Raw genomic sequence first — 11,569 nt, forward strand, 5'->3', positions numbered from 1 at the left:
TTGTGTATCAACCATGGTGGTTACTTGAAGCTATACAGGTGATAAAATTGCAGAGAAAGAAAAGGCTCATATACACACATGCACAAACGGTTTCTGTTAGTCTCTCTGTATTCTAACAATGTCCACTTCCTGGTTATAACACTGCACCCTAGTTATGCAAGATGTTACTTTTGGGGAAATCTGGTAAAGGATACATGAAACCTCTTCCTCTTTTTTTTTTTTTTTTTTTCAATTTCCTGTGAAACTCTATTTCAAGATAAAAAAAATTTTTTTAAGAAAGTTTAGCATGGGCTTGAAAAATAATATGGTCTAAAGGTACTGTCTATGATGTGCCCTGACCTCCACACCCATTCGTCTTTCTGCTGATGTCTAGGAATTTCTATTTGTTCTTTCAGATGGGACTTACTAATGGGTGAGGTTTGACATGATTGCTTAGTGATCTTATTGTTGAATCAGATCACGGCTGAGACAGGACCTTTCAGATCTCCATAACGACTCCCCTAGGTACTACTTCTGACTAGTTCTATTTTACAGATGAAGAAACAGAGGCGCCAAGCCTCCCAGAAGTCAAAGCGGCTGGAAAAGGGCAGGGCTGAGATATTAATCTGGGCCCATCCTGAAGTACAGAGCCCAGATGCTGAGTATGACCTCAATGTCAGATATCTCTCTGAGAACAATTAGCGCACTTGGCTTTGTGTCATAGAGCAAGCTATAGTGACATAGTAAGTGCTCAATAAACAGTGGACTTATTATTATACACACAAAAGGTGTATTCAAAATTGGTCTGTCATTACTAGGCTTAACCAAAGAGTCAAGGTTAGCATCGCCTGTGATGTCAGGAGGGCCTCAGGGACTCCTGACATGATGGGATGGGGAGGGAATTTCAGCTCTGTGGTCTTCCTCCCCCACACCTATAATCCCAGTCAAATCATGAGAAAACACCAGCCAAGCCCAGACTGAGGGACATTCTAGGAAAGGCCTGGCCAGTACGCCTCAAAACAGTCATGAAAAACTGTCGCAGCCCAGAGTAGCCTAAGGAGACAAAGGATGGAATGCAGTGTGGAATCCGGGGACAGAAAGACATTGATGGGAGAACTGTAGAAATCCAAATAAAGTCTGCAGTCTAGTTACTAGTCATGTACAGGTAGTAAATGTTGATGTTCATTTCTGAGTTCTGGTAAATGTACCTCGATCATATAAAATGTTACTCTTACATAAGTACAAGAAATCTACACGATCTTTGTAGCTTTATAACGTTGTAACTTTTTTGTTAATCTAAAATTATCCTCAAATAAAATTTTTAAAAATTGGATATGTCATTACTAGAATGACTATATATATGATAAATAGCAGTCAATATATTTTAATAAAATAGTATTAGTATAAATGACTACATTCAATACCTTTAAATAAATCAATATATTTAATATGTTGATCAAGTGAATTTATATATTTTATAGTGTGGTTAATATAAATCCATATATTTAATATTTTATAACACAAATTCATATATTTAGTAGCATGGATAACATGAATTCATATAGTTATTAGTTTGGATAATATAAATTCATATATTTAATAATGTGAGGGCTTCCCTGGTGACTTAGTGGTAAAGAATCTGTCTGTCACTGTAGGCGACGCGGGTTCCATCCCTGATCCGGGCAGATCCCAGATGCCACAGGGCAACTAAGCTGGTACACCACACCTATTGAATCTGTGCTCTAGAGCCCGGGAAACGCAACTACTGAGCCCGCACTGCAGTTACTGAAGCTGTCACGCCCTAGAGCCTCTGCTTTGCAACAAGAGAAGCCACCGCAACGAGAAGCTGGTGCACTGCGACTGAAGAGTGACCCCCACTCTCTGCAACCAGAGAAAGCCTGCGCAGCAAGGGAGAAGACTCAGCACAACCAAAATAATAAATGAAATTATATAAAAATAATGTGGGTGATGTAAATTGTCATACTAATAAAGCGCAAACTGACGTTACTAATCCGTAAATAATGAAAACCTGTTTCTTACTGAAAGAACCTATTTCTTTCCTGAATCAGCAAGCAATGGGGCAATGGCTTGATCTCACTGCCTTTTTAGAAACATCTTTCTGCTAGCCCGGTGTGGAGGATGGAAGGGGCAGAGGATGAGGTGAGAGGTGAGAGGTAAGGGACCAGCAGGGAGCTAGGTGATGGACTCAGCACAGTGGGGAAACTCTACTCCCCTCCTTGGACAAAAGAGACTCCTTCTGCCTGTGCTTCAGTTTTCAGAGACAGGTACATTGATGAAGGACAGTTTCCTCAGTAGCAGCCGGCTCTCGGCTAGCCTAGGGTGACCCACTCTTCCAGTTTTCCCAGAACTGTCCTGGGTTTGGCCCTAAAAACCCTGAATCCTGGGAGGTCTTGGTCTCAGGTTTATGGGGATGGTGGTCATCCTAGGACAAGTCCCCCAAAGCCAGGAGCCTGCCTGAAAGAAGGAAAGGAGCCAGGAGAGAAGAACCCTAAGAGGCTGAAATTAACCAGGAGGTGACTACACTCTCTTGGATCAGAAAAACAGTCTTTCTCAGAACTGGGCCTCCGGGAGCTAGGCTGGTTTGGCACTTATAGAATTGCAGGCAGTGGTGTCTGGCTCAAGCGTGATGTGTATTTTGAACACCTGGGCGTTTCCCGGGGACCCCGAGGGGAGTCTGGGCAGCCTCACCTGACCGGTAGTAGTGGTGCCACTGCTCCTCGCTGATGAGCCCCAGCCTGAGGGCCTCCTGGGCTCCGGAGCGCAGTGCAGAGATCAGGGCAGCCTCCTCGGGCCCAGAGGCCTCCCCAGGGCCCAGGGCCTGCAGCAGGTAGGCGGGAGGCACCGCGTTCTCGTCCCGCCAGAAGCGCTGTGCCACCAACTCCAGGTCGCGGGGTCTGGCGGTCAGGTGAGCCTTCAGCGCCTCCCACTCCTTTTCCTTGATCCGCGTGGGGACGGGGCAGGGGCCGTACTGGTCACCCACGAGGGCCTAGAGGAGAGAGGGGTGGAGAGGGGTGGCATTGGGTTCAAGTCTTGGCTTAGGCATTTAGCTCAGTGACCCTGGGTGAGTCATGCCGAGCCCTTAAAATGAGCCTGGTGGTTGTTCCACACAGATAATTAGATTAATGTAAGCAGATCGATTAGGGGTCCCCAGAGAAAGAGAACCAGTAACGGCTTTCTTGACATAAGAGAAACCATTTTGGCCTAAGCCATTTTGTGATTGAAGCCTGGCCTCAATGCTTGCCCTTGAACACATCTAAGTAATTCATTATCTTAAGGGAAGTGAGACGATGCAGGAATAAAGGAAAAGCAGTCAAGAAACAGTCCAATAGTCCATATGTTAGGGGGAACCACTGACTAAAGCCACCCACACTAGCCAGGCCCAATAGTGACCACCTGCATGAGTTAATAGGGGGTCCTGGTAAGGGATGCAGAACCCCTTGAGACGGGAAATGTCAAAAGGTGGTTCAGCGGTAAAGAACCTGCCTGCAATACAAGAGATGCGGTTCCATCCCTGGTTGCGGAAGATCCCCTGGAGAAGGGAAAGGCTACCCACTCCAGTATTCTTGCCTGGAGAATCCCATGGACACAGGAGCCTGGAGGACTACAGTCCATGGGGTTGCAAAAACATCAGACATGTCTTAGCAACTAAACAACACCAAAGAGACTCTAGTTCATATATCCTACCAACCTCCCAGGATCCTTCTCGCTGGGATCCACCTTGGCTGATGTGATGCGTGCACCATCAGGAAGGACCCAGAGTCAGAGTACTTGGCCAGAGACAACCCAGCAACCAAGCCAATTGCCATAATACCAGGAACTGGAAGCCACATGGCAGAGCAGTTCTCCTGGCTTCCCGTATTTTACTGTTCTCTGTCCGGGCATACTTTCCCAATAAAGTCTCTTGCTTTGTCAACATGTATGTCTCCTCGGACAATTCATTTCTGAGTATTGGACAGGAGCCTGCTCTTGGGCCCTGGAAAGTGTTCCCCTTCTTGCAACACAGTGATAAAACAGACACCTAGTTCCTCTTCAAAGGATATACATATAAAATATCTTTGAGTTGTGCAGGAACTAAGACTCCTACCCAGGTGGAATATAGGGTGATGGTGTAGACCATCCTGACTTCAATCGACCAAAGCTTGGACACTGTGGACCTTGGTCCCAATTCTAGGCTGAATTCACCTCTGCTCAAATCACTTCATGAATATGCATGCCCCCTTGGCTTAAAATTTTCTCAATTTTGCTGCTCAGGGAGACACTGCTTTGGAAAAAGTCTCTGGTGTTTTCCTGACCTGTTGCAAGTAACAAGCCCTTCCAGGCTTCCCTGGTGGCTCAGTGGTAAAGAATTCGCCTGGCAATGCAGGAGATATGGGTTTGATCCCTGGTTTGGGAAGATTCCACATGCCTCCGGGCAACTAAGACTGCGTACCACAACTACCGAGCCCACGGGTCACAACTACTGAAACCCTCATGCCCTAGAGACCGTGCTCTGTGATAAGAGAAGCCACTGCGATGAGAAGACAGTGCACTAGAATCAGAGAGTAGCCCCTGCTCGCTGCATCTAGAGAAAGCCCACGTGCAGCAACAAAGACCCAGAGCAGCCAAAACTAAACTAATTAACAATTTTTTTAAAAAGAGCCAATCTGGAAAGGGAGATGGTGAGATTCCAATGCAGACTATCTTCCCTGCAGAACATCTTCCCCGAACATGTATATTGAGGCAAACTCATGATGGCTGCTAGCAGAAAGCAGTGACCGAACAGTGTTGGGCCCCTGCCTTCCTGGACCTCAGAGTCTTAACAGGAGAAACAGGCTTCAGTCTGAGAATTGCACCAGTGTCAGTATTTCAGCTGTCATCCTCCTAAGAGGAAAAGGCAAATTAGGTCACACGAGGGCCGTGGAGTCAGAGAAACTCCCCTGAGGGAGTGAGGATCAAGCTATAGAATAAGACACGGGAAGGAATGCCCCTGGCAGGGGGCCTGCCGGGGAACGGTACATCCAGAGGCCCTGGGATATACTGTGCGGGAAAGACAGGGTCTACAGGATCAACAAAGAAGGGGCAGTACAGGGAGATAAGGCCATCCCCTGGGATGCTTTTGCAGGGCTTTCAGAGACCCTAAGGTTTTGATCTTACTGCAAGAATATAGGAGGCCTTCTTTCCACCCTAAGCATGCTTGAAGAAGGTGCAAACTGGAATTCAACAGAACTGGGCTGGAGAAGGCCTAGGACAGTGGACCCAAAGTCTTGAGTTTCTTCATTATGTAAAATGGAAGCAGTCAACCCTCCCTTCTTCACTGGGACATACCAGAATATTCCAGGGGGTGTGCACCTGGGAAACCTGGATCACTGGAATCTGTGATGATGGTGTAATGGAGCCGGACCCTAGGGGACAGACCCCACCCCCATATCCTCACCTTTAGCTCCTCCCTGAAATACATAGAAAATAGTATCTGATGCACATTTCCTGACTTGTCTTGAAAAAAAAAAGGAAAGTGTGAGTCGCTCAGTTGTGTCCAACTCTTTGCAACCCTATGGACTGTAGCCCACCAGGCTCCTCTGTCCATGGGATTCTCCAGGCAAGAATACTGGAGTGGGTTACCATTTCCTTTTCCAAGGGATCTTCCCAACTCGGGGACTGAACCCAAGTCTACTGCATTGCAGGTGGATTCTTTACTGTCTAAGCTACCAGGGAAGCCCAGTGAGAAAACCCTCACCAAATGGAAGAAATTCACTTCATGATGATCATGAACACATAGCCCCCAGACCTATGGCACCTTAGGACTGGTAACGTTAACCCCTGTGATACCACCCTGTTACCTCACCATCAACCAATCAGAGGACTGTGCGAGTTGGTCCCATACCCCGCAACTCTACTCCCTCACCTGGCCTGTAAAAATGCTTTCCTGAAAGTCAGCTGGGAGTTCAGGGGTTTGGAGCACCAGCTGCCCTGGACTCCTTGCCTGGCACCTGCAGTCAATGTTATGCTTTCCTTCATGACAACTCGATGTTGGGAGATTGGTATTACTCTGTGTGGGCATGTGGATCCAAGTTTGGTTTGGTAACAACAAGGTGTTGAAGAGGATTCCACTCTCCAGCTGCCTTTCCTGAAGGAAGAGCCTTGGACAAGCAAGAGGAGTTGGAAAAGATGTAGCCAGCCAACCACAAGCTCTCCGGAAGGAGGCAGAAGATACAAGGCACTCTGTCTGTAAGACCAGAGCAACAGGAATGGGAGGAGCTTGAAAGAAGCTCAAGTTGCCACCACCAGGAGCAACTCTCTGGAGATGCTGGAGCTGCCAGTGGCCCGAGAGACCCAGAGCTTCTAGAAGGAAGTGCCATGGGGAGCCGTCCCCTGCCACACTGCCTAATGACTTATTTACCAGAGAGGTGCCTCTCCAAGGGCCTCCACTGCATCTCTGAGTTTTGTGGAAAGCCCCCTAAACCAGAGCCACTGAAGGAAAATGAAGCTGTGACTCTCAACAGTTAGAGGGGAGATACCTGTTTCAGGAGGAAGACAGGAAGTAGCTAAAGGTCAGCTTGCGGCCCAAGGAACCCTCCTGGAAGGATCTGCAAAGTCCCTGGGCCTTTCGGGCCTGGGGGAAGCTCTGAAATCACCCTCCCTCCCGTCCACCCTCCCCCATGCCACATGGAAGCTGCGTTGCGCTTTTGGCTGCCTGCAATTTTGGTTGCAAAATGGAAGTCCTCCTGGAGTTCCTTTTCTCCCCATCTCCCTTTTTTCTTTACAAAACTTTTTTCTTTTCTTTTTTCCTTTGAAACTCAACAAAATGATCAATCATCAGTCTCAACCATCAGCAAAAGCAGAAGACTGGGGGGAAAATTCACAAAGGAGATACGTAAGTCAGAGGATTTGGTTGTTGCTTAATCACTCAGTTGTGTCCGGTTCTTTGTGACCCCATAGACTGTAGCCCTCCAGGCTTCTCTGTCCATGGGATTTCCCAGGCAAGCATACTGGAGTAGGTTGCCATTTCCTCCCCCAGGGGATCTTCCAAATTTATGGATCAAACCCACATCTCTTGCATTGGCAGGCAGATTCTTTACCACTGAGTCACCAGGGAAGCAACTCAAAGGGTAGAGCCTTTCAAATATTAGACTGTATTTTAAAGCAATAATAATTAAGATAGGGAGCTATAAACTCATTATTTTGCAACAACTTTTTAAGGGAAAAGAATCTGAAAAAGTATACACATATCTATGCATTCATACTCAGTTGCTTCAGTTGTGTTGATGCCAAGCTCCTCTGTCCGTGGGATTTTTCAGGCAAGAATACTGGAATGAGTTGCCACTTCCTCGAGGCTCCAGGGAGTCTTCCCCACCCAGGGATCAAACCTGAGTCACCTGTGACTCCTGCATTGCAGATGAATTCTTGACCTGCTGAGTCATTATGGATGTATGTAACTGAATCACTTAGCCATACACTTGAAACCAACACAACTTGTAAATCACCCATAAAGTAAAAATAATAAAGAATTCAATAAAATATAAAGAAATGAAATCAAGTGATTCAAACTTCCAGTTATAAGATAAGTAAGTCCTAGGGATGTTATGTACTACATGGCAACAGCAATTAACACTACTATAGGGTATATTTGAAAGCTGCTAAGAAAGTAAACCCTAGACATTCTCATCACTAGGGAAACTATTTACCTCTTTCATATCTATATGAGCAGCTGGGTGTCAACTAATATTATTTAATAATCATTTCACAATATGTGTAAATCAAGTCACTATGCTGTATACTTTAAACCCACACAGTGCTGGATGTCAGTTACAGCTCAACAAAATAGGAAAGAAAGAAAAATTGATGTCAACCTACAAAGAAAACTATAGGAGAAAAGAAGGAAAACAGAGTAGTTACTGTACAGATAACACTTAATACATAGTAAAGCTTTTCACATCTGCCACCCAGATCTTAGTTTTTCTTTAAGGAGATGTAATCTCTAAAGCAACACTAAAACTTTGAGCAACCCTGGAAGTGTTCATACCCATGCTGTCCAACACCGTGGCCACTTGAGACATGTGGCCACTGAGCCACTGGCATGCGGCTGGTGCAACCGAGGAACTGAAATTTTAATTCTGCCTGATTTTAATTCACTTGAATCACCACATGTGGTTCGTGGCTACTCCACTGGGCAGAGGGCTTCCCAGGTGGCATTAGTGGTAACAAATCTGCCTGCCAAGGCAGGAGACGTAAAAGACACAGGTTCGATCCCTAGGTCAGGAAGATCCCCTGGCCCGGGGAAGGGGGGAGGGCACAGCAACCCGCTCCAGTATCCTTACCCGGAGAATCCCATGAATGAGGAACCTGCTGGGCTACAATGCATAGGTTTACAAAGAGTCGGACACAACTGAAGCGACTTCGCACGCATGCACGCCCACTGGGCAGGGCAATTTTAAGGCCAAATGGGCTTCATGTATTTGTCTTTATTTCCCTAGAAAACAGCTTTTATAATGGGGACCACCTTCTTTTACTTGTTATATTCTTATCTCCAGGAGAAATTTTTTTGGGGAGCTGCTCAAAGCTTGTTTTTGATTAAGATGTATTGGGCAAAGATACTTTCTTGACTTTTTCTCTCTTTACTTTCTAGGACAGGTTTAGGCAAACTGTCCATCAGGGCCTAATAACCAATATTTTCAGGGCTGATGGACAGATGGTCTCTGTGGCAACTACTCAGCTCTGCCATTGAAACTGGAAGCAGCCTAGGGTGGTATGTAAATGAATGAGTGTGGCTGTGTGCCAATAAAGGTTCATTTACAAAAACAAGTAGAAGGCTGGATTTGCCCCATGGGCTGTGCTTTGCTGACCCCTGCTCTCGGATTTATGAGCCAAAATTCTCTAGTTCTTGGTATATTTGAAACTTGGTGATGTAATAAATCAAAATTTTGGAATATCATTTGGTGATTATAACTTAAACCATTAATTGTGAGCTGGAGATTGTTCTGGTATCAGAGAGAGTTTAGTTGGGGAGGAGAGAAGACCCTGGTTGGTCTTGCCTAGCGTCAGAAGAAGCTAGCTCCTGAGGCAGGCTCAAAAAAGGGCCATAGAGATTGCTCCCAATAACACAGGGCACACGGGAGAAAAAAAATTTACATACCTTGTAGATTTTCACATTCTTTATGGTTTTCTAGGGTCTCAAAGTTCCCCAAACAAAGCTGATGATGTGGGAACACTCAGAGCAAATTCTAAGATTCCTTTGGGCTTCAGCACTCTGCTCTCCCACTCACCTGCTGCTTCCACTTTACTGCTACTGTCTGGATTCCAGTTAGCTCTACAGAAAAATGGGTGCTGTGATCAATTAGCAATGTCTGCCATGGGCAGGCTCTGAAGATTGAGGGTGATAGCAGAAATGCCACCCACTTCCCTCCACTGATGGGTTTGGTCTAGAAACGGAGCCATATCCTGGTGCTAGAATGAGGACTAAGAGTTAATCTGTCCTTCCCAAGAGACTCACAACAAAAGCTGGCCCTATGGATGTTTTCCGACACCGGTCGAGCTCCTCCAAGCACAGTTCCGTGGTCATGAGGTCAGTGGCCTCAGTGTCCCGAATACCCCACCGCAGGTCAACCACCTGGAAATTACAAGCATGGGTTTGTCAGGAAGGTGGCAGTATGGGTGATGTTTTTCCATTCCTTTTGATAAAGGCATAAAGTTTCTTTCAGTCATTTTTTACTTTTGGCTGTGCTATGCAGCAAGCCAGATCTTAGTTCCTGGACCAGATAGCCAACCCTGGCCCGCTGCCTTGGGAGCTTGGAGTCTTAGCCACTTTACCACCAGAGAAGGCCCTCTTTCAGTAATTTGACAACCTTTCCTCAAAGAGGGATGTCTGGATTAAAAGAGCTTGAATGACACCTGTAATCCCAGTGTAATCATGATAAAAATATCAGACAGACCCAAACTGGAGGTATGCCATGGGACTCCCAGGCAATTTCCCCCACAACTGTGCTGCTCATGAGTACCAAGGAGAAGACCTTCGTACAGAAGGACAGAAGAAGCTGTCCCAGCCACAGGAGACTGGGGAGCTGGAACAACTGAATGTAACAGAGCCCCTTGGCCTTCTAAATGTAACAGTTCTCCAGCCAGAAAAGAGACACAAACGGCACAGTCAAAAAGTCTGGCAGTTGCTTAAAGGCAATGTACCAATGTCCATTTCTTAGTCATAACAAACATGCTCCGGTAATAGAAGATGGTCACAACAGGGGAAAAAGTGGGTGGGTGGGAGGCATATGGAGACTCTATCCTATAGGAAATTTTCCTGAAAATTTAAATTCCAGACTCAAACGTTTACTTAGAAATATTTTAAAACATTTTAAAAGAACTTGGGCATTTTCAAACTGTTCCTTTTTAAACGAGGACACTTCCACACTTGTTCACAGAGCTTTCTTTGCAAAGTAGGGTTTTTGCTTGGCCAGAATCAGACGTGGCAAAGTCTCCTGGGCAACTGCATGCTTGTGGTCCTTTTTGGCCTACTGGCCGGAGGTGGGGCAGAGTAGAATGGTTTAATTCAAGCAGTGAAGCTGACCCGGCAGAAAGCTGGGATGAGGAGAGAGTGGGTGGGACTCAGAACAGGCCATGTCTCCCTCAATTCTTTTGTCCAGAGAGAAGGACATAAAATTCCTAATAAACTACAGCACGGGGTAAAAGGACTACAGTACCGGATGTGGCTGGAGGAGGAAAGGGAAAAGGAAAAAGGATCAGCAACTGGGCCCTGCACCAGAAACTTCATCTTTCCAGGCCACTGTCTCCCAGCCTGCATCTTGAGGGTGTTTATTGCCTTAGTCACACATTAAAGGGATGCACACGGGGCGTTTCATCAGTGCTTAGCACCTATGTCTTCCTTTATAGTGTTTCTGCCATTGAATCATGTCTCATGATCAGTGGAGGGCAGAGGCGAATTCCCACCCTGCGTTGCCTCTTTCTTAGTAATGTAGAGGGAATTTCCTGGTGGTCCAGTGGCTAGACTCCCCGGATGACTGTTATAAATGGCAAGGAGATAGCATCAACTAAGGCTGATACTCCAAAGATGGTTTATCAGTTTCCGCTTAGGAACATGCCGGCATCTACAGCCCCACCCTGGGATAGGTGCACTCTATCTGGGGCCCATGGTGACTGCCCAGCTGGTGCACGTCTTACATGCATACCCACCCAACTAGCCCACAGCCCTCTTAGACACCCCCTAAAGCTGTTCCGGTGTAGGGAGGGCTGGAGGACAGGACAAAACAACAATGAAAGTGACATGCAAGGCTTCCCTGGTGGCTCAGTGGTAAAGAATCAGTCTGCCAATGCAGGAGATACAAGTTTGACCCCTGATCCAGGAAGATCCCACATGCCACAGAGCAACTCATCCCTTGCTCCAGAACTACTGAGCCAGTGCTCTAGAGCCTGGGAACCACAACTACTGAGCCCACATGTCCTAGAGCTCCTGCTCCACAGCAGGAGAAGCCACTGCAATGAGAAGCCTGCGTATCCATCACACCCACAGCCCCCACCATCATTTTTTTAGGTATTTATTCTTATTTATTTACTTATTTGGCTGTGCTAGGTCTAGGTGTGGCAT

At 46.4% G+C, this 11,569-nt stretch overlaps 1 protein-coding gene across 1 annotated transcript in view; it reads right to left on the reverse strand.

Annotated features, from left to right (window-relative positions):
* The window catches only part of NWD1 (NACHT and WD repeat domain containing 1), a 67,035-nt gene extending 57,466 nt beyond the window's left edge, over positions 1–9,569 (reverse strand). Inside the window, exons 1-2 of the mRNA XM_043913879.1 lie at positions 9,467–9,569; positions 2,689–2,986 (exon numbers count right to left, since the gene is read on the reverse strand). Of these exons, the coding sequence (XP_043769814.1) occupies positions 2,689–2,986; positions 9,467–9,535 (367 nt within the window). The 5' untranslated portion in view covers positions 9,536–9,569. The remainder of the gene's footprint in view (positions 1–2,688; positions 2,987–9,466) is intronic.
* Positions 9,570–11,569: the final 2,000 nt, after the last annotated feature.

This window comes from Cervus elaphus, chromosome 9 (genome assembly GCF_910594005.1).
Source record: "Cervus elaphus chromosome 9, mCerEla1.1, whole genome shotgun sequence".
Classification (NCBI taxonomy): domain Eukaryota; kingdom Metazoa; phylum Chordata; class Mammalia; order Artiodactyla; family Cervidae; genus Cervus; species Cervus elaphus.